Source organism: Papaver somniferum, chromosome 9 (genome assembly GCF_003573695.1).
Source record: "Papaver somniferum cultivar HN1 chromosome 9, ASM357369v1, whole genome shotgun sequence".
NCBI classification, from domain to species: Eukaryota; Viridiplantae; Streptophyta; class Magnoliopsida; order Ranunculales; family Papaveraceae; genus Papaver; species Papaver somniferum.
The window spans coordinates 172,476,216-172,500,128 of NC_039366.1; the positions used below are offsets into that span (position 1 = coordinate 172,476,216).

The 23,913-nt window shown below is 39.3% G+C and overlaps 1 protein-coding gene across 1 annotated transcript; it reads left to right on the plus strand.

The window, feature by feature from the left end:
- The first annotated feature begins 14,237 nt into the window (after positions 1–14,237).
- LOC113308515 (probable manganese-transporting ATPase PDR2) lies at positions 14,238–22,490 on the plus strand. Its single transcript, XM_026556971.1, has 21 exons — positions 14,238–14,486; positions 14,588–14,680; positions 15,183–15,388; positions 15,788–15,860; positions 15,963–16,135; positions 16,227–16,398; positions 16,654–16,758; positions 16,871–16,981; positions 17,077–17,163; positions 17,323–17,505; positions 17,825–17,875; positions 17,954–18,079; positions 18,280–18,359; positions 18,826–18,937; positions 19,669–19,797; positions 19,909–19,974; positions 20,067–20,138; positions 20,364–20,515; positions 20,627–20,738; positions 20,818–20,934; positions 21,008–22,490. The coding sequence occupies exons 1-21, from the start codon at positions 14,238–14,240 to the stop codon at positions 22,103–22,105; spliced, it is 3,567 nt and encodes a 1,188-aa protein (XP_026412756.1). The 3' UTR covers positions 22,106–22,490.
- Positions 22,491–23,913: the final 1,423 nt, after the last annotated feature.

Sequence of the window (23,913 nt, forward strand, 5' to 3'; positions counted from 1 at the left end):
GCATTGACCGGAATGAAATTGCGTTTTTTCTGGCTCTTTAGCTTACAGGCTTATTCTTGCCTTTCTGATTGCGATGATGATATGTTGTGGATGCTTGTATGGTCGAAATCTTCCGGAGCCATTGCGTGAAGAAGACGAGTTGAGAGGCGTTCCATTGCCGACGTGCTGCTATCAAGTCTTCAAGGACTTTATTCTAAGCCGCATCCTTTGAACCATCTTCTGAATCTTGGACTATTATATGGAATGGGGTGCGATGAGAAGTCCCCAGTTACACTTTAGATCTGATGGTGTGGCCGGATATGTGAATATCTCTGTGGCGTGCTTTTAGAGTCTTTGATGCACGTGTACGGCTTCATGTTGATAAATTCTTGCGGCTCGTAAAGCTTCGACAGTGACAATGTTGACATCAAAAATAACCTGGTTAAGGGAAGTGAAGGCATCCCATGCTCCCCATGTGTAATTATCCTGAGCCTATTTTCTCGTGGAAGATGTGCTTCTACTGCATTCGCTGGTAAGGTGGTGACTGCGTTTAAACTTCTAAACCTGAAGGAGGCTTCAACCCCCAAGTGTAGCCTACTTTGATTGTATCACCTTGAATCCACGCCTTTGGGATTTGATACACACTTATTGTACTCCCCTGGATGCGATGCTCGGATGCTTGGAACATCACATGGACGAAATATTCTGGATAACGAAGAGGTAGAAGTGAGAGAGTTATGTTGTTTATCGTGGCTCCCCATGTTTCTTCAAGAAAAATGTTTCAACTGCGTCTCTGGACTGTGATGAGCAGTCCCCAGTCGCACTTCTCTTTAGTTACTGAAGTTGTTTTCTCTGAGTAAGCTTGGGATCCGTCGCGTCCTCGTAAAGTGTTGCAGGCGCCTTCCAGACAGAGAGGTGATGATATCCTTACACTACACCTTTGAAGAGTAGATGACCTTATCGTGGCTATGACTTTTTGGTTGACCGTGTCTTCTGAGCTTTGACAGTGAAGGGATTCCGTGTAGAGCCTCAGTCCGTAAGTGTGGTTTACATGTTTCTACCTTGTATGGTCGGTGGGTTGACCATGATAAAGATATCACCATCTTGCATCCGTACTGGTGAATCTATTACTTCTTCCATGTGAAACTAAAATATGGAGAAGTACGGATTACCTTTGTGGCGGTTGTTGGTATGGTGAAGCTCTGGCTGGTATCAACAAATGAGAAGCAACAGTTCTTGGTAGCAGTTATGATCAGAAGAGACTACATTGTCGTGGGAACAAAATAGGTCAGCTGGAATTGCACGGGCGTCCATGGAAGCAAAGGGATTGGCTGGATATGTAAGCGAGTAAAATTGTCCACGAACACAAGTTTTGGCGGGATAAGACAAAACGTGGCCACAACTGCTAGCTGCGATCACGATCCTTGACAGGAAGGAGTGTGGCGGCTACGACACGATATTTGGCAGGAAGAAGTGGCGGTTACGGCACGATCCTTGGCAGGAAGAAGTGGCGGCTACGACACGATCCTTTACAGGAACAAGTGTCGGCTATGGCACGATCCTTGGAAGGAAGAAGTGGCGGCTACGACACGATCCTTGGCAGGAAGAAGTGGTGGCTATGGCACGATCCTTGGCAGGAAGAAGTGGAGGCTACGGCATGATCCTTGGTAGGAAGGAGTGGTGTTGAAGCGGCTTCGGCTCCTAGAGAGGACGTTGAAGCGGCTCCTGGAGCGAACGTTAAAGCGGCTGCTGGAGAGAACGTTGAAGCGGAGCAGCTTCTGGAGAGAACGTTGAAGCGGCTGCTGTGGCGAACGTTGAAGCAGAGCGGCTTCTGGAGAGAACGTTGAAGCGGCTGCTGGGGCGAATGTTGAAGCGGAGCGGCTTCTGGAGAGAACGTTGAAGCGGCTCCTGCAGCGAACGTTAAAGCGGATTCTGGAGCGAAACGTTGAAGCAGAGCGGATTCTGGAGAGAACGTTGAAGCGGCTCCTGGAGCGAACTCCAGTGAGGGCGCCATTAGCCCTTGACTTCGAAAAACGAGTTGATACAATATGGCAGATGGGAAGACGGCACACAAATAGTGTTGGTCGGCAAGTCGTGTTTTCGCCTCATGGGAAAGAATACGCTTCTTCTGTTTGATTTTCCCTTGCAACTCTCAGAAGTCTTGAAGATTACAATATTGAAGTCGGAGGCGGTACCGTCATAAAGGAAAATTGAGGAGAAGAGTATCCCCTTGGGAGAGTAACTCTTTGCATATTAGGAGGATAAGGAGGTTGATGTTGGTGCATGTCCGTCGGGTTCTCTTTGACTCAATTTTGGAGAAGTCGTTCCAGATCCTCACGTATGATGAAATTGGATTGTTGATTCCTTTCCAAATAGCGTTCATGAGCAACACGAGCCTCTTCATCTATAAAGATGCATCCTGCTGAAATGCTTACGCCGGGGGTGTTAAAAGTATTCCCTGTCAGCTTCATCTGGGGTTGACGTGACTCTTGCGGTAGCCGCTCCGTTAGTGTCTTGAGGAAAATAAGTATCTCTTTCTGGTTTGTAGCCATGTACATCTGAGCCTTAGCGAGAACTTCTTGTCTTTCCATCAAATCAACAATGGTAATAGGGGGTTGGCTTCCTCTGGCTCATCCATCCTCTCGTTTTGATGGATGAGTGGAAGTAGATCTGGTAGCAATTGGGGCGTTACGCTCGAAAAAACATCGGGAAGGGTGGCAGCGGCTCTGGCTCTGGTGATAGGAGGCGTCACGCCGGAGGGAATGTTTCTACGCCTCTGGTGTTGGTGCTAGAGGATGTAATGCCATGGGACGTGTTGACTGCGCTTGTGGATGGTACATTGGTGTTGGCCATTCCCTTTTGCTCTCGTATGATACGGCCACATACTCTGTTAGCATCACCGTTGGCGGAGGCACATGCCTCAGACAATGATTCAACATTTTTGTGTCATCTATGAAATTGGTGGCGTTCTCCAAGCGAATGTTTTGTTGGCTCTTGCCGCAGGCGGTGCGCCATATTCTTTAAGAGACAAAACGTCTCATTTTGCAGATTGAAAATATTAGCTTGATTTGTGACAACATCTTCTAATATTTTTGCCATACCTTCCATGGTGATCGGATTTCGAGCATTGGCGACTTTGGAAATGTTTGGGATGGCCAGGATGCGTCATGAAGTGGAAAGTTGGGATTGGTGATTGGAGTCAATTCTGGTTAATGATTTAATTTAGACCTGAGATCCACCATCTTGAGTTTGGGAATATTGGAATGAGAATTGAGAAATTGGCTTCGCAACCGAGAGATTAATCCCCCACTGTGGTTGCCAGTTTTTTTTGGGATAAAAATTGATTCTGCCGGGAATGGTAAATTTGGGTGTGCCGTCGAGAAACGAATCTAAACCCTAAACAAATGCACTGCATGGGAGTGCTTTAGATTCGAGAGATCAATCTGTACAATTCTGGCCTAAACCAAGAAATGACCGTTCCAGACTTGCTTTGGTCACAAAGTGAAGGAGAAGGGTTGATCTTAGGGAGGAAAGCGAAGAAGATGTTGAGATCAAAATATTGAATTTTGAGGGTGTGGTTGTTTTATGACTTGTATCAGAATTTGGAAATGGCTTGCGGAATGTAAGCTATCAGTTCTTGGTGTTTTTCTGTATACTTGTGTTGTTAACCAAAACTCTGTTGTTCTGTCGAAGTAGGTAGAAACCTATTTATACAAGTCATAATTGAACACACCCTGATCTCGTAGGAAGTGGGAGTGATTGAGTGATGGAGAAGTGGGGTAATGTGTAAATGTTAGAAACCACGTCCCCACTATGAAGGAAACGTGTTAGTTTACAGCCACTACTTCTTGCCGCCACTAACTGCCCGCTTTCCTGGCACTTTTTCATAATGGGCGTGTTGCACGCCACATGTTGTAAACCGCCAGACCAATACCCTGATGAGCATCCCCCAGTTTGTGACATATTTGATGTCTCGAGTATTTTCGTGGAAAATGTGCAGCAGATTGCTGAGTGGGTCTTGTGTGCAAGACCTAATTATTCTGATCAATCGTGCGCCAGCTAGGTGGCGGATGATCATGTTGTGGCAAGTCAAGCCATGAAACTTGCCGTAGGAAAATGACATGTGAACCTGAGACTTATCATGGGTCGGTTAACTCCGTGGCGAAGTTGGACGGCCGTGATTGCAGTTTATGAGAAAAGGTGGTCGTTGATTATGGCCACATCTCGTTGGCACCTTGTGATGGCATCGTGGCGCAATTTGGCACATGCCAGTGGCATAGTAGCATGATTAACGCATGCCAGTGACACAATGGCACGGCCGGCATATGCCAGCAGCATAATGGCTCAAATAGCGCTTGACGTAGCCATGGCCGTTATATTTTGGCATATTAGTGTTAGACCCAAATATGGCTCGACAACATTGGCTCCGTATCAAACTTAATGCCCTAGGTAACATTATTTAGCATAGTTGGCGTAACAACTTTATCTAAATTAGGGTTTGGCGTACCAAAACCCTAATTAGCGCGTGTGGCATGTGGCCGCGACACGGTGACATTTTTTTGTGCAGATGGTGCCATGGTCGCGCCAAAGGAATTATGGCAGGGCCATAATGTGGGAACATCCACAGGCGCAAGGATGGTCGTGGGTGGTCATAACACGACGCCCTTTTTAGGGTTTTATGGGTCCCGCATGGCTCGTGGAACATCGTGGGGCCAAAGTGGCGCAATTTTGGGCCACAACCAAGAATTAGGGTCTCGACTAATGCCACTAAAGCAAAAACGTGTTTTTTGAGAAGAATGCCCTGGTTGGAGTCTGTTATGGCGTTGGCCACGAAAAAAAGTGGGTTAGCACGTAGCTGCGCTGTTTATGGCACATTGGCGTGTTACTGCGGCGGAGTGGCATGTTGGCGTGGCATGGCACGTTTGGCATGCCGATTAGCAATTGGCGTGGCATGGCACGTTTGGCATGCCATTAGCATGTAGGCGCAGAATGGCAGTTTGGCATGCCATTAGCAATTGGCATGGCATGGCACGTTTGGCATGTCGTTAGCATGTTGGCACGGAATGGCAGTTTGGCATGCCATTAGCATGTTGGCGCGGAATGGAAAGCTAATTGGCATTGTGGCCAGTCGGTGTAATTTGCCTCTTTTAATATTGTGACGGGTTTAGAGGGACCTGATTAGTCGATAGAAAAGGGGCCGAACAAACATAGGGTGTTGCCACATCTCAAGCGCCTGACGCATTTAAAGCGACCTGATTGGCCGATAAGAAAGAGGGCCAACGAGTATGGGCCCGACCACATTCCATGTGCATGTGGCGGATTTAGAGCGACCTGATTGGTCGATGGGAAAGAGGAGGTCCGGCAAGCAGCATGGGGGCGTGGCCACATCTCTAGTGCGCGTGGCGGCTTTAGAGCGACCTGATTGGTCGATATGAAAGAGGGGGCCGGTCAAGCAGCATGGGGCGTGGATGTCTGCGGGTGGCGCCTAAACTGGCCGGACATGTGACATGGCCACGCCTCCTTTTGTTGCTGCTCCTATTTTCTGCGGCTCCTCATTTATTTCTTGTTTCCTGGTAGGACTTTGCTCTTACTAGCTCCATGGAGGATTAGTTTCCTAGCTTGCGTAGGTTTGGCCTCGACCAATAGGGTTCGAGATATTTGCACATGCGCAAAAAGGCCTAATTTTTGCAAATTAATTAGGTCAAAACTTGAATTGTTATCACAAAATTGAACAAACTTAAAAAATTATGTGTGTTGACACAAATTCCTTTTATTCTCAGAGAGCAGCTAGCGCATCTTCTGATTGAGCATTTTCATGCAGACCTTAATTTTGATACTTCGGGAAATTCGTGCTACGCAGCTGCGAGTGAACACTAATTGTCATGTCATACCAATACTAAGGGTTCAGCTGGGGAATATAGCATAGGAAAATACTTAATAAACCATACACTAATGAATAAGGTGAGAGTTTACAGAATGTTTGGGATTGTTGCTACATGCACCATTCTGTATAAATATACTGAATTGCTCAGTACATGTGTGAGTAGAGAGGCCCGGTCACTCATTACTTTAATATGGCTCAGTCCTTTTGCAGAGGCGCATTAAATATAGGGTTTACATTTTTAGCCCTGAACTAAAAACCACCATCAACAGTGTCATGATTAAATTCTTAGGTGGTTAAGTGAACATCAAATTGCTTTATTTCGTGGTCATACTTGCCAAACCGAATAATCATTATACACGGTTCTAGAACCATTTCCTAGTGTATATTCTTCTATTGTATTTTCAAGACCTTAAAGTGTTCGCTTGATTCTCAAGTTATATATCTTAGCTTGAATTCTAAGCAACCCCTGGTCCTTGAAAATCTATAAATAGAGATGTTCTTTCAACTGGAAATTCAATTCCTGACACTTTGTGTCCTGGTTGGTTATAGAGTCATCCTCTATAAATCTATATTTCATATAAGAAACATAATTAGGTCAATGACTAAAAGACGTTGATTTGGGGATTCGTGAAGCCAAGTCCGATTATCTTTACCTTGATAGTTCGTGTAGCCTGATCTTGCTTTTATGTTATCGAGGTTTTTGTAATCTCTTTCAGGCAAGATTGATAGTAATCATAGGGTTCTCTTCATCTCAGACATTGTGATTTCTCAAGATAGATATCTGAAAACTGATCTTAATTGATCTTTTGAAGATTTTTCTTGAGGGTGGTTAAGAATCTAGCTTCTCTCTGGGAGTCGTAAGTTCCGGATTTGTGAGGTTTTCTAGCTTTGTCTAATGCTAACATATTTCCTCGCCTTGATCTTTGTTCTAAACGGAAATCAAATAGGCTTATTTGTTAGAGTCAGATTGGTGTCAAAAGTCTTCACTTAGGTTAAAGAAACTCTTAGGCTGTAAAGGATGTCAGCTAAGGGAATCAATTGCTTAGAGCCTTGCGAGGTTCAATAGACGTAAGGGGCGCGAATTTAACTGAATCGCTCGGATGGTGGATTCAGTTTCAACCACATTCTAGTCTGAAGTCTGATAGTAGGCATGTGTCTGTAGCGGCTTAATACAATTTGGTGTTCAAATCTGGATGAGGTCTCAGGTTTTTTCCTGCTATTGCGGTTTCCTCGTAAAAAAAATCTGGTGTCTTGTGTTTTTCCTTTTCCGCATTATATTGTTTATCTTTATAATTGGATTTACACAGGTTTGTACATATTCAATCTAAGTAGATACGTCCGCTTAATTGTAATCGATTACAAGATTAGTTTCTTGTAGAATTTGTATCTTGAAAGATAGATAACAAGTTTAATTACTTGGCATATATAATTCCGATTGGAATATTTGGATATGACTAGATTGATCTTGGATATTGATTTTGAGATCGTCCAAGTATTGTGCTTAACAATCAGGTTCATGGACTCTGTGGCTATATACATATTGATTGAGTAGAGGTTAGAGATATTTATAAACTCTATATACATATTGTCAAGGATCATTCAGTTGGTCTACTTTCAATTGTATTAAGTTTTGTCCATACAGGTTGGCGAACGAAAAAGTTGGGTGTGTACTTGGTACCACTGCGTTTTCAATTGGTATCAGAGCAGATAAACACTGTTGACCTAATAAGTTTGCGTTTAAAGCGATTTGTAACATGGACATAGGTGAAATCTCTATCAACGTACTGCCAGCCTTCTGTGGCACAAATTACTTATGGTGGAAAACTGATATGCGTTCCTTCTTACAAGATCATGACTTTCAGACATAGGTTCACAAGTCCAAAATCAGGTTTTCATGACACTTGGTGTTAGTGGAAAACGACAGATCTTATGTGTCGTAGAATGTTTCACGGTTAGGATTTGTCGAATACTTTGAATCCAAACTATAGTAAGAATCTGTCATTTTATTTGGTATTTATTTGCCCCCATTACCTGTAAGTTCCACCCCAACAATAATTCCCACAAAAATAATTTAGATTCTTTTACAAAAAAGAAATTCCCTCCGCCATGAAATTCCAAGTAACTTTCGAGGGATTTATATGTCGTTGATAATTAAAGATCCGGTGATTGATATTTGGGGTTGGAAATATTTTAGAATCCGAATGAATTGGTGTAGGCTAATTAAAACTAATTACATTTTACATTCATTTTAAACCTTTGATAAAAGTAATCCTACGGCCAACTTATAAAAACCTTGAAACTACTCGAGTGAAGACTTGAATTGGATTGAGAAATAATGTCCTCCGTATTATCCTCCATCGTGGGTTTATCAAAGATGAAACCTTCTCATAACCTTTCTCTACCTAATTTTTTTGATTTTCTTTTTCATGTATCCTTAAACATATTGAAGTGAAGAAACTATGGATAGATCTGGAGGCGAAATCGGTAAGGGTTTTTTTCAATCATCTTATTTTTTATGAACTTCTAATTAAGTCGAGGGTTTTCATCTATGGGCCTTTAATCCTTCTTTATAACTAATTCAAATTCGAATTTAGGGTTTCCAGTATTTTGAATTTTGCATTCAAAAGAATATAAAACCCCCAAAATCAAGGTTGTTATAATCCTTAATTGATTGAAATTCTCTGAATCCTTTGATTTGAAATGGTGATTTGGGTTATGGTAGGATTTAGATAAGACTCTTAAATCCAAAACCTTCATAATCAGATTAACCCTCACGTTCCACCATCGGCTCCTCATACCATAAACCATTTCATACCATCTACAAAAAAAATATGGTTATCTCAGTAATGATGGTTGGAGCTTATCATGCTCCCATTCTAAATAATCATGTTCACGAACCATTGCACCCTGACTCGTGATCTGCATATACCGTTCACGAACCGTTTCTATAACGGTCTCAGTAAATTTTAACAGATGCTCAAGGACTTATTTTTTAAATACGTTTAGCATTGATATGAATCTCATAAACACCTCTAAGACATCATTGATCACTAAAATGCTCGTGTATGTCGATTATGATTAAGTTCTTAAGTGTTTAAATGAACATCAAATTGCTTATAAGTTCATAAGGCATATTTTCCAAAACGGTCATTATACACGGCTCCGTGACCGGACCAATGTGTATATTCTTCTATGTAAATGCTAAACAGAAGTGTTTGCTTGAACCTCAAGTTATCTTAACTTTAATTCTAAGCAACCTTAGTCATGAACATCTATAAACAGATATGCTCTTTCAACTGGGAAAATCAATCCCCACTACTTTGTGTACTAGTTGATAGCTAGAGTCGTCCTCTATTGACTTAGGTTTCCTCTGAGAAACATAATTAGGTCTACGACTCAAAGACTTTGCTTGGAGATTCGTGAATCCAGGTCTGACTATCTTTACCTTGATAGTTCGTGAATCCTGATCTTACTTTTTCTGTTATCGGGGTTTTCGTAATATCTTTTAGGCAAGATAGATAAAAATCACAAAGTTCTCTTCGTCTCAGACTTTGTGATTCCTCGAGATAGATATCTGAAAACTTCTCTTAATTGATTAGTTCAAGATTGTTCTTAACATGTGGTTAAAAATCCAGGCTTCTCAGCTAACTGAGTGTAAGTGTTCCGGTTTGTGAGGTTTGATGGCTTTGTTTATTGCAAACAGATTTCCAAGCCTTGATATTTGATCTAAAGGGAAATCAAATAGGCTTATCTGTTAGAGGCATATTGGTATCAAAAGTCTTCACTTGGGTTGAAGCAACTCTTAGGCTGTAAAGGACGTCAACTAAGGGAATCAATTGCGTAGATCCTTGCGAGTTCAACAGACTTAAGAAGCGCAACTGTAACTGAATCGCTTGGAGGGTGGATTCGGTCTCAACTAAATTGTAGTCCAGAGTTTGATAGTAGGCTAGCGTATGTAGCGGATTAATACAATTTGATATTCAAATCTGTGTGAGGTCCTGGGTTCTTTTTTTCCATGTCATTGCGGTTTCCTCGTTAACAAAAATTCTGATGTCTTGTCTTTTTCCTTTTCGGCATAATATTGTATGTCTTTGTGATAAGATTTACATAAGTAGTACGTATTCAATCTTATTAGATACATCAATACAATTAAGATCAATTACGAGACTCGTCTCTTGTAGAATTCGTATCTCGAAAGATAGATAACAAGTTTCTTACTTGGCAGAATTCAAATCTGAATATTTGGATACAACTAGATTGATCCTAGATATTAATTTTTGGGATCATCCAAGTACTCTTCTTAACAATCAGGTTCACAGACTCTATTTTCTAGACTTTCTGATTAAGAAGAGATAGAGATATAAACTCCGTATACATATTATCAAGGATCATTAAGTTGGTCTACTTGCACTTGTATTAGATTCTGTCCATACAGGTTACCGAACGAAAAAGTTGGTGGTGTACTTGGTAGCTTCTCATTTTCACATGTAATGTTGGAAAATTGCACCAAAAGAGAGTATGCAAATCACGATCAGAGATGTTATACTTTCGACTTAAAGGATCTAAAAAATTTCTTTTAGACAATTGTTTGACTCACCCAATCAAATTGGTGACTGCAATGGGCGGGATACAATGAACAATGTAATTATATACAAGGTTTGTACCCGTTAATCCAACCAAGAACAAGCGAGAATAAGTTTCCGATGATGCTTAGAGGATACAGAAAACTTAAAATTTTGATGTGATTGAAAGGGAGAACATCCTCACTACTTATAGGAGGATTAACGTCTACTGGAGATGCCTCTTCATCTCCAACAGACACCTCCAATAGGCATCAATTGTGGCTTATGGGAGGAACCCCCACTGTTTAAATTTTAATCAAAATTCGAATTAGGTTTTCAGATAAATTCAAAAAAGATTATACGAGACGTTGTCTCGCATTCTGCTGTCAGGTCAACTACAACCAGTATGAAGGGTGGGATGGGATGAGGGGTGTCTTCCCCGTACCCCCGTACTTAGTGTGCACGTCTTTCTAATCTTACAAAGTTCATGTCAATTGTATCCTTGTAGGTTATTTATGAAATCTTACCTGGACAAAACCTAAAATTAGTTTTTTTGTGCTGGAAGTCTATCAGTTTATGAATTGCGCTACCATTATTCATATTGCTGCTGCTAAGATAATCTTGAGATTTGTTAAAAGCTCTGTGGATCACAGTATCTACTTTCAAAAAGGCCTAATAGCTTTTCAAGGCGACAATGTTGCAGGTCTGTCTGGCTTTCTGATGCATAGTGGTATTTATTAAATACCATTCCTATCCTTTTTATTTTTGTTCTCCATCTTACCCCCCTTATTTGGTTTATTTACTAGTCTATCCTTTATGTTTACTACTCCTAGTTCTACAAGTGGGGGAAGCTTTTTTTGTTTAGAAAACTGGTGTAAGAATCCTAAATCCTTCCTAAGAGAAGAGCCTCAAACACTTTGTTATTTCCAATTTGTAATTGGGTAGAAATTTCAACTTGTAAGAGATGCATCTATTATTTTCTAATTTCCAATCTTAGAATTGGGTAGAAATTTGAAGATTATTAGAAAAGAACCTCAAATCTTTGTATCTTCCTTGTTCCAAGGGTAGAAGAAGCATCATTTGAAGGTTGGTTACTTTTATTTCATGGTGTTTTGTTATAATTTAACATTCCAACTTCAATTATAATTTGTAGTTGGTATTCCAATTACAAATTGGAAATAAAAAAGTGTTTGAGGCTCTAACCCAATCTTTTGTCCTGCTAAGAAGCAAGCTACAATTGCTACGTCTTCAACAGAAGCAAAATACAAGGCTCTTACTTCTTCTAATGCTGAGCTAGTTTGGGCCTGTCATTTGTTAAAAGACTTGTACATCTTTTTTCCTACTCCTACCGTAATTAGCGGCAAGAGCTACAACCGAGGGCTACAAACTGCAATGTGATAATGTTTAAATCTATGTCCTTAACTTTTATTCGGTATTTCATAGCAGGATGAAGCATATGTGTATCGATTTCCACTTCATAAAAGAGTTGGTGCAAGAGAAGCCTATACCCGTCACTTATATTTCCACCTTGGTCAAGTGACTGACATTTTTACTGAATCTCTTCATAGTCCAAGATTTCAATTTTTAAAAGGACAAGCTGAAAGTCTTTCTTGCATCCCCGCAATTTGCTGGCATAACAAGAGTTCACAGTGGTTATTGCTACGATTGCATTGTGTGCCTCTAGCGAAAATGCTTTATATCTCCCGTTTTTTTGCCCCCAAACTTTGCTCCGAGACGTGTCATCGCATTAGTGGCTCATCCAACACCAATGGACCCCTGCTTGCTCCAGCACCAATGAAAAAATGCCACATCGCGGGGGAGAATGGTGTTGTACGAGTGGGGTACGTAGCAGTGTCGTGCCTCTAGGTAGATTTATGTTATATTTTGTATATTACCCTACACGTGTACGTCTCTCATTCTCAGTGTCTGTAACTACAACTGTCAAGTTGTATATCAATGTTTTGACCTTGTCTTCAAGCTCTATATAGCTGTGTAATTATGTAATTTTGTTAAAGTGGAGCTCAAATGAGCTAAGATCTTTGAACAAGGGACAAAATCTCTATAGCTTGCAGGCGCGAAAGAGTATTTCTTAACACTCTAATGAGTATAAATTCAATAAAATTCCACCCATATCTCATATATTTAAGGTGGAGATTAGATTATCAGCATAGTAACCATAATAAACTGAGACTTTAAACGGAATACTTTTCCCCCTAATAAAGGCAGTTGGCTTTGAAGGTGGATTTAACATTAGGTTTAAAACTTAAGCCTTAGATTGGTTTATTCTTACGCATAAAAATAGTCGTGATATCAAAATGTCAACAATCTGCAAAAAATTGTTTTATTCTTACACATAAAAACTAGTTGTAATATCAACTTAAACGTCCACAATCTATAAACTCAAGTAACTAGGCAAAAAAAGAATGAAAAACTTCCAACTCCGATGTTGACGAGCGAGGAGTTTTGACTCAGGTCTCGCTAGTATTGTCATCCAACAATGTTACCACTCTACCTCAATGACACCCGCATAACATGAGAGTTAAAAGACCTAACAATTTTGCCACAAAAAATCCCATGATTTATATGAGCTGATACCAACACTACTAGGGGATGATACCATTTAGCCGATCCAGCGGTCAGGATCACTTAAGATCTTTTCGTCCTACTAGGGGCTGATACCATTTAGCGATCCTGACCATTAGATCGGCTAAATGGTATCAGCCCACATAAATCGTGAAAAATTCGAGCACTCTGATGATCGGTAGTGTTGGATAGTGGATACCCACATTATACAGTCTAACCTCGATAAATGAATGTCTTTGGGACCGTAAAAAATATTCGTTTGGCGGGATTATTTATTTATCAATAAATGAATAATATATTCATTTATCGGTAAATGAGTATTTATTTATTTAAAGAGTATTTTTAGTTTTTTACGTTTATAATTTCTATGTTTTTGAGCCAAAAATTGATCGATTAGAATAAGATATTCAAGAATTAACTGATATGATTTCTAGCTTACGCTATCGAAATGTTATGGACGTCGAACATCTTTTGAAACATCGTTACGAGAATAATGCGGTTATGGAATCGCTTACGGACTAAGAAATCATCGAACCAGTAATAAATTGTGAGAATCATCCTGAACCAAATTATAGTAGCGGTATACAAAATGTATCATCAAAAGAGACATTTCAAGTAGTAATCACCATAAAAAATGACTTGATAAAATACGAGAAGAAATTACTTCTTCTACGGTAATTGTTGATTGGATAAAGTATTTTGATTTATTTATAGTTGCCTTTTATACGAAATTTAGTGATTATTTATTTATATTTTTATAAAATTTTTAAAAATTTAATTATTTATTCATTAATTCATTTAGCGAGGTTTTTCATTTATCCTTTGTCTAAGTCGGGACTCGGGACCGTGAAATTTGGCGTGGTTATTCATCCATCCAACATTGAACTATCCTGTAAGTGCGTAAACGAACTTCTCTACATTAGTGGTATTAACGTAATTAAATACGTCAACCATGGAAGTTATAGTAACTTTAACCGACTCAAGTCCCCATATCCAACGTCCCACTCTCTTTTGATCTGATGCGTACGCTCACCGTTATTATACTACTACTACTTAAAAGCGCGACATTGTTTCTTCTCTCATTGCGATCTGATTCGTAACCAAGACTCGAACCAAATTCCGTGGTGGGATTCGTGGGTTTTCTAGGGTTTTCAAACTCACCCGCCATGCTCAGATCTTGAAGAAGCGCAATCGATATTTTTGCTTAATTGTTTGGATTGAATTCTAAGATGCCGAGGTTTACTGTGAATGGAAAAGTAGTAGAAGGGGTAGACTTACTGAAGAAGAGAAGTTTTCCATGGCGATTAGATGTTTTTCCATTTGCATTCATCTATTCAGTCTGGGCTGCTGTTGTGGTTCCGAGTTTAGATTTCTTTGATGGTTTGATTGTTCTTGGTGGATTGGGAATTTTACATATTCTTGTTTTGCTTTTTGAAGCTTGGTCTGTGGATTTCAGATGCATTGTTGAGTTTAACAAGGTAATATAATTAATTGAGATTAATATTTCTGCTGTTGTTCTTAGGTAATTGTGATGCCCTAGTTCTTTACTATAAGTGACTGTGAATGATTGATTTTGTAGGTGAAGGATATTCATCAAGCAGATTCTTGTAAAATTATTCCTGCTAAGTTCTCTGGTTCAAAAGAAATTGTGCCACTTCACTTCCGTAAACCAGTATGTTTTTCATTATCATACTTAATCCTTGAAATTTTGATTCGCAAATACTTTAAATTGATATGTATTTGAGTTGAAGGTAAAACTTTGGTGTTTGTATCTAATTGTTGAACCTAGTTTCTTAGATATGCATATTTCAACAGATTAGTGGTGAGTGTTTTTTCTGCAATTATGTATTACACTTTTATTTGCACTCATCTTGTTCACACACACTCGAGTGCTATTTGAGCGATTAGTTTTTTACCGACTTTGAAATTAAGTGAACTGAGTAGCCTAGTACTATGAGTTAAATTGTGTTTCAGTTTTGCAAGTTTTCTTTCATTGTACAAAAACCAATGGCTACATAATACATTGTGTTAATCCTAGACTCCTAGTTGGGCCACACTTTGAGATTTTAAGAGGAACGATTTTGAAGACAAAATTGTAATGTGTCCGCTGTTTTTTCCTTCTTCTATAGTTATAGAATTCTTATTTGTGGAAATACATATTTTGGAATATCCAGCTTGTAGGATCATCTTCAGCTGTGGTAGATGGAGAAGAAATTTATTTTGATTTTAGAAAGCAGAGGTTCATTTACTCAAAAGATATAGATACATTTTCCAAACTTCGATATCCTTCAAAAGAAGCTATTGGATACTATCTCAAATGTACAGGCCACGGAACAGATGCTAAAGTTGCCATTGCCACTGATAAGTGGGGTAGGAATGTGTAAGTGCCCCTCTCTTCTTTTCTTCTTGTGCCATTGTAATGGTTCCCTCCACTTGCCATTGATTAAGTTGCTGGATATTTTAGTTCTGATATGTGGGTTGCCGGATACTTGATACCCAAATCTTTCGAAATTCATCATTCCCCAACTTTTGCTGTTTCCGGAGATGCTTTGGGTAGTTAAGACGTAGTGCCGGTGCAGCTTCAAGACTGTAGAGATGTATTGATATCACTTAAGACCTTTTTATCAGTTCCTAGTGTTTAGCATTTGAGAGAATTATTCACTGAAACCTACTTGCCATATAGCTCGTTATATAATTCGCAACACTTAAGATGGAAATAGTTGATCTTGATATTATGTGAATTATTTGGTACTAAATGGCGGGTTTTTGGTTCCCGCAGATTTGAATACCCACAACCCACCTTCCAGAAATTGATGAAAGAGCACTGCATGGAGCCATTTTTTGTCTTCCAGGTACTCATACTAAATCTAAAAATCTTTACTGTGGTTCAGGTGTGAAATCAACCATCATTCCTTTATCTGATTATTTTCCGTGTTTAACTATTTACCTTTTAGGTATTCTGTGTTGGTCTCTGGTGTATGGATGACTATTGGTACTACAGTTTGTTCACTTTGTTCATGCTATTTCTGTTCGAGTCAACAATGGCAAAAGCCCGTCTGAAAACCCTTACCGAGCTTAGAACTGTAAGAGTGGATAGTCAGACTTTGATGGTTTATCGTTGTGGCAAGTAAGTCATCTTGTTTTTTAGCTGTTAGGTGATTTTTTTGTTTTGTTTTTTAGAACTGATTCTTGACTTGAGTATTATCTGCTGAAAATAGGTGGATAAAGCTCTCTGGAACCGATCTTTTACCAGGAGATGTTGTCTCTGTTGGGCGCTCATCTGGTCAGAATGGCGAAGATAAATGTGTTCCAGCAGACATGCTTATATTGGCTGGAAATGCTATTGTGAATGAAGCCATTCTCACTGGCGAGTCTACGCCTCAGTGGAAGGTGGCTCCTTCTTGCTATTAACCTGTTTTCATGTAGTTATTTTCTTTCACGACCTAATCTATAGTGAGTTTAGAGCTGGGATTTGCTGGAGATACTTAAGTTATCTGATTTAGTTATTGGTGGGTGTAAAAATAATGTTGAACATAAATCAAGTGCCTAAGTATTGCTACAGCTTTAGATGTTGTAACCCCTTCGTCAGTGGCAATAAATCATTTATTTGCTGTTGTTTTGTGTCTAAAAGCTCTTGTTTTACAGGTTTCAGTAACGGGTAGGGGAGTTGATGAGAAGTTGTCGTCTAAGCGAGATAAGAGCCATATCTTGTTTGGTGGGACAAAGATTTTGCAGCATAATGCAGACAAGGTAATTGCAATTTCTCACTCACGCACACGCACATGCACACTCACTCTCATCCTCTCTCTCTCTCTCTCTCTCTGACTGTGTAACTGCTTACATGTCCTACCATTTTTTTCAGTCTTTTCATCTGAAAACCCCTGATGGAGGCTGCTTGGCTGTTGTGCTACGAACTGGATTTGAGACAAATCAAGGGAAACTGATGAGAACAATTCTATTTTCCACAGAGAGGGTATCTTATTTAACTCAAGGCATCTTTTTTGGGGTTAATTGATGGTTTATGTCTCTAAGCACTGGGTCGTTTTGAATTCTTTTCTTGTAATACAGGTTACTGCAAACAGCTGGGAAAGTGGGTTATTTATCCTGTTTTTAGTTGTGTTTGCCCTCATTGCTGCTGGTTACGTGCTCAAAAAGGTAATAGAGAATTTATAATTTAATGACAATAGGAACTTTCTATGAATTGATATGGTTTAGTTCTCCCGTTACCCGATGGCCATTTCTTTTTGATCGTGCATAATATTTAATTTGTTTCCTCTTTCCCCCTCTCGTTTAACACTAGTCTCATTTCAATAGGGGTTGGAAGATCCGACAAGGAGCAGATACAAGCTTTTCTTAAGTTGTACATTGATTATTACTTCAGTGATCCCCCCTGAGCTTCCAATGGAGCTTTCTATAGCTGTTAATACATCTTTGATTGCACTAGCACGTCATGGTATATTCTGCACAGAGCCATTCCGAATTCCGTTTGCTGGGAAGGTCAGTATTCTTAGGTTTTAAGCAATGATTATTTGCATATCATATCATATGTATGATGTTAATAAATAAATATGAAACTCTTTTAGGATAAAAATTACCTGTCTAGCAACTGCAGTTTAGCTACTGATGGTCCGATGTGTGGGAGGCAGTTATTAAATTGTGCACATCTGAAGACCGTGGAATCTGAACCACCACCTCAGTAGTGATTAGTTTATTGCATTTGATTCTAGCCATCTGCTCATTTCCTGAGTAAAAGCTGTAGTTGATTACTACAGTTATAACCTGAAATTCATGTACTTACGCCGTCTTTCTTTGATAGGTGGATATATGTTGTTTTGACAAGACTGGAACCCTGACATCAGATGATATGGTATGTCAATTGCAAATCTAGGCCTTAAGTTCATATTTTATGATGTTTATCCTTCACTTTGGATGCTGTCGTTTTCAGGAGTTTCAAGGCGTTGTTGGATTGGACGACAGTGAGGATCTAGTGTCAGATATGACCAAAGTTCCTCTTCGTACAGTGGAGATTCTTGCTGCCTGTCATGCTTTGGTGTTTGTGGACAACAAGCTGGTATGTTTCATATTTTGTATTTGGCACTTGCAAGTTGCTCCCCAGCTTTTCAATTTCTTATCTTAAGAATATGTTATTATGTACATTTTTAACTCAAGAGTTTGTCTATTTGGTTGAAGTGTTGAATTCATGGTGTATTAGATTGATATTAATTATCAAAGTTGAATTGCTTCTCATAAAAACAACAACTATGGGTTCAGGTTGGTGACCCTCTTGAAAAAGCAGCGCTTAAAGGAATAGACTGGACTTACACATCAGATGAAAAGGCTGTGTCCAAAAAGTAAGCTGCAATTTTTATTGTCATTAATGATTAGCATCTTTCATTAACTGGTTTAGTTATTTGATCCATGTACTTTGTCCATTAGACAGTACTTCCTATCGTCAGTTGTCACTCTTAGATACTATATTTGATAGCTCAGATCTTTGATTAATAATTATCATAACCTAAATAGGTTTTATGTGGTTGACTGCCTTAAGGATTAGGAAAGATGTTTATTATTTTTTTTGGCATTGAACAATTGCTCTTTGTTCATTTGTTCCTCTCACCCTTAATGACCTTTAGTATGGTGATGAGTATCAGAGAAATTATAGCAAAATGATGTTCTCACTGTGTAAAAACCCGAGTTTGATATCGTCTGATCCTCAACCACTACAAGCGCCATGCTCCTGACATCATTGTTGGCAGTTCTCATTTTTCCTATCTTTTCCACAATTTTCTTTTTATCTTATTTTTCACTTGGTTTCAGGGGAGGTGGTAACCGTTCGGTGCAGATTGTTCAGAGACATCACTTTGCATCTCACTTGAAACGAATGGCAGTTGTGACTCGTATCCAAGATGATTTTTTTGCTTTTGTGAAGGTTGGTATTTCTTCCTTTCATCTGTTTTTATTTTTTTATCAGTTGAGGAGCTAACATGCTAACTTTTCAAAAAATATTCTTTTAAATAAGAAATCTAAATAAGATGAAGGTGATAGAAGCTGTTGAACTTTGTGCATATTGTGGCAGATGTTCTGTTTGATTTGATATTCTAGTTTGTAAGGCCCAAATAAGCTGCCAATAGCTCAATAGTCATTTATTCGAGAGGGTTTTTAGAAGGTGGGATTCACGGGAAGCTTTATTTGTATTATTTTACGTCTCTATGATATTATATAATTTCATATCATCAAATACCATTGTGGTCTCTTCAGAAAAAGAATAGAGACTCTTGAGTCATGAAAAGTTGTGATGACTAGAGTTGTTGTCTTTTTGAATATATTTTTTCCTCATTGAGAATGACTTTTTCCAGAATGTTAAAATTACAGCGTGATATCATCTTTATCTTATTAGACAGGGTTCTTTTGTAGGTGTAATTCATGTGATGCTGTATTTTTATGATTATACAGTTGCCTTTTAATTTACATCTTTATCTCTGTTACTTGATGTGTTTCAGCATACAGTATTATTTTAAAAAATAAAATATTGTTTCAGCATATCAAAGTACCGTTATCATCTCCTTAGGAAAAGTATAAAGACTCTGAGTTGTGAAGTTAGGGGGTTGAGAGTGACTTTCGCAAGAATATTTAGACCAACTGTTTTTCTTTCATTTTCAGGGTGCTCCAGAAACCATTCAAGATAGGCTGATTGATCTGCCATCGACATATGTTGAAACATACAAGAAGTACACACGTCAAGGGTCTCGAGTCCTGGCCTTAGCATACAAGCCTCTTGGGGATATGTCAGTAAGTATTGTTTACTACGTTAAATATATTCACCTCTTCCCTCTCTCTCCCGTTGTTTATGACCCAAAGACATGGTACATACATTTATATTAAGTTCTTATTACATGACAGGTTAGTGAAGCTAGAAACTTGGAAAGAGATTCAGTGGAGAATGGCCTTACTTTTGCGGGGTTTGTGGTAAGCAAATTAAAATCAGCCTTATGAAATCATTGGAATCTTCAAGTGTTTTTTCTTCCTGTGAATGTTCCTTACTAGTTTGTACGTTTCAGGTTTTTAACTGCCCTATTAGAGCAGACTCAGCTTCCGTGTTATCCGAATTAAAAGCTTCATCACATGACTTGGTAAGCTGATGATGTGTGCTCTATGCTTTGTATTGTTTTATCATGTTGTGACATAGTTCAAGGGGTTCTTACAGTGCCTCTCTGGTGGCTGACTCATTACTCTTATGAATTATTGGCGTAAATTATTATTATTTTATTTTTTTATCAATAGGGGTAAAAAAGTTGCTCCATGCAAGTTGTCTATTTTGTTCCTTGGATTCTAATACAGTTTATGTCAAACATTAGGTAATGATTACTGGTGATCAAGCTTTGACAGCCTGCCATGTTGCCAGCCAAGTTCATATTATTTCCAAACCATCACTGATTTTGAGTCCGGCAAGGAATTCATCGGGATTCGAATGGATTTCACCTGATGAAACAAACTTCTTTCCATACAGGTTTGGTTTTCTAAATCTATCAGGCCATCAGGCACTGTAGTTTAAAAAAAAAAACTCGGGTTTATACTAGTTTCTAGAATCTCATACATGAGCAATGATGAGTGACTGCAGTAAGAAAGAAGTTGAAGCTTTATCAGAATCTTATGATCTCTGCATTGGAGGAGATAGCTTTGAAATGTTACAACAGACTTCGGCTGCTCTCCTAGTGATCCCTTATGTGAAGGTACAAAGTTGTATGTTATTTAAAACTTGTACTAAAGAATGTTTGATCTTGATAACATATTCTACAAATATGGCTTCAGGTATTTGCTAGGGTTGCTCCGGAGCAGAAAGAGCTGATCTTGACTACTTTTAAGACAGTGGGAAGGATGACTTTAATGTGTGGAGATGGTACCAATGATGTTGGTGCATTAAAGCAGGTATCCTTCTTTTAAATCTCTACTTTTGGCATTGCGTAGGTTAGATAATTTACAGCTAAACATTTCCCTACAGGCTCATGTAGGCGTTGCCCTCCTGAATGCCATTCCACCAGCTAAAGTGGGAGAATCATCCAAGTCTGAGACGAAGAGTAAGTCAAAGAAACCAAAGGCCGGGTCCGAACCATCGTCTTCAGTAGTGAAGCCAAGTTCAAATATAGACAGTCCAGCAAAGAACAGTACCTCATTGGATTCTAGAGAGACCTCTGGAAGAAATCAGCATCTGACAGCTGCTGATAGACAACGGGAGAAGCTAAAGAAGATGATGGAGGAGATGAACGATGAAGGGGATGGTCGTGCCCCTCCAATTGTTAAGCTTGGTGATGCATCAATGGCATCACCCTTCACTGCAAAGCATGCATCAGTGGCCCCCACAACAGACATAATCCGACAGGGAAGAAGTACTCTGGTCACCACTCTGCAGATGTTCAAGATTCTTGGTCTTAATTGCCTTGCTACGGCGTATGTGCTCAGTGTGATGTACTTGGATGGTGTCAAGCTCGGTGATGTTCAAGCAACAATAAGTGGAATGTTCACTGCTGCTTTCTTTCTCTTCATCTCCCATGCTCGCCCTCTCCCCACCCTTTCAGCTGCCCGACCCCACCCAAACATTTTCTGTGCATATGTCTTCCTCTCCCTTCTTGGCCAGTTTGCAATGCACATCATTTTCTTGATTTCTTCGGTGAACGAGGCTCAGAAATACATGCCGTTGGAATGCATTGAACCAGACTCCGAGTTTCACCCGAATTTGGTAAATACGGTGTCTTACATGGTGAACATGATGATTCAGGTAGCAACCTTTGCTGTGAACTACATGGGCCACCCATTCAACCAGAGCATATCAGAAAATAAGCCATTCAAGTATGCGTTAGCGGCTGCGGTTGGATTTTTTGTAGTTATCACTTCGGATATGTTCAGGGACTTGAATGACTCACTGAAATTGGTCCCAATGCCTGTGGGGCTGCGGGATAAACTTCTCATTTGGGCTTTGTTCATGTTCTTGAGTTGCTACACTTGGGAGAGATTCTTGAGATGGGTTTTCCCGGGACGGATTCCATCCTGGAAGAAACGGCAGCAACAAGCTGCAGCTACCCTGGAGAAGAAGCATGTTTGATCTCTGAGAGCAGAACCCTGGGGAAGAAGCGTGTCTGATCTGAAAGCAGGACAGCCCATGAGAAGAATCATGTTGAGAAGAATCATGTTTGATATTCGAGAGCAGAACGGCAAATGAGCAACGACTTGCCAGTCGAGAAAATGAAAATGGGAACGGTGGCGCTGCGTTGTTTGGGGAATATTGTACCATTAGTTAGGCATCACCATTTTTTGATACGGGATCATATTTTTGGTTATTTTAGTTCCCTTTCTTTTCTTATTTCTCCTCTTGCAGACTTGTTCATTGCAGCAAATATTCAGCATCTGTAAGATGGTCCCATTCTTTGGGCATAACATTATCTTTCCCCAATACATACACTCGCACCTAACACTAGCTCTCTTGTAAATCGGGGTTTAGGCTTATATATTCCTAGCAGTAAAATTAGCTGTACAATAGAGTACTAATGCTTCCCAGAGTAATATTACTATATAAGCAAATCAAAAACTGCTTATATATCGTTCAAGAAAATGTTCTGCAAAAGCAGCAAAACCAACCAAACTTGCTCCTATTAACCCATCAGCCCACAACAACCAAATGTAACATAATATTCTACTAGACTTAGACCCAACTCAATTCACAATTTAAAACTAAATCTCGATAATGGCTGTGGTAGTTAAAACTAAATCTCGATAATGGCTGTGGTAGGTTTGCATAGACTTGCGGCCTAAGCCACTAAGAAATGCCTTTCCCTCCTGTTTCTAGCCTCCGCCTCCAAACCAGCCATCCGCAACATGGTACGTGCTATGATTATAAGCAGTTCTATTTTTTACTTTATTTAGAGATTTTTAAGCGTAAATATAAGCATTCATAGTTCTTACGTTCCCATAAGCATAAACCCATAATTCTTCCTCTTCCTCTCTATAATCACAATGGTGAAACCAAGTTCTGCCGTTAAATCAACAAATTACGGAGTCTTCATAGAGACTAATCTAGAGACTAATCTTGATACCCGTCTGGGTCTAATGATTACAGACAACGATACGTAAGCCTTTCTTTTTCGTTCGAGATTCTCTTTTATGTATGTTAGGGTTTTGGGTTATTTACTTGCTTTTTATATTTTGATTGAAAATTCTCATTAAATTTTTTAATGATCATATGTCTAACTTATAAGGGTTTTGGATTTTTACTCGCCTTTTTGTATTCTCTAACCTGGGTTGCACCAATACTTCTTGGGCTCCCCGTATCGTGTGTCCCTGTGTGGCTTCTATCTTACTATAAACTAGGAAACAGCTGAGAACTAAAGGTCACCTACCTCTAAGGAAGCTTATAGTCGAAAACATGCATGTGCTAGCAGAAATACACTTGTGCAATTGTAAACAAGTGCAAAACAAATACAGTTGTGTGGTTTTCTCGTTTACATTTCTATATATATCTTAAAAATTGATGGTAGTTCAATTTATACTGTTGTGTCCCGTATTATAGTTTTTGAGAACTGTCGTATTGGACACGCGGACACGCCGCTGTGTCGGACACCCGTGGTGTATTATAGTTATTCTAAATCTTATAATTTTCAAGGAGAATTTGAATTTAGATTTCTGATTTTTGTAGGTGAAGCGCAAAGAGCACTTTTACCACCTATGGAATTCCATGCTTGTTGAAAGTGTATTTGAAGAGTTAAGCAAACATGGTTTTTTTAAGCGGATGTTGTTGGGGAGAAAACTGAAGATGTTGATCAGATTGTCCATTCTTTACATGACCCTGTCGGAGAGTCAACGAAAGAGATTGATGGCAAGAGGCATTTGTACCAGAAAACTTGTTACCAGTCAAAC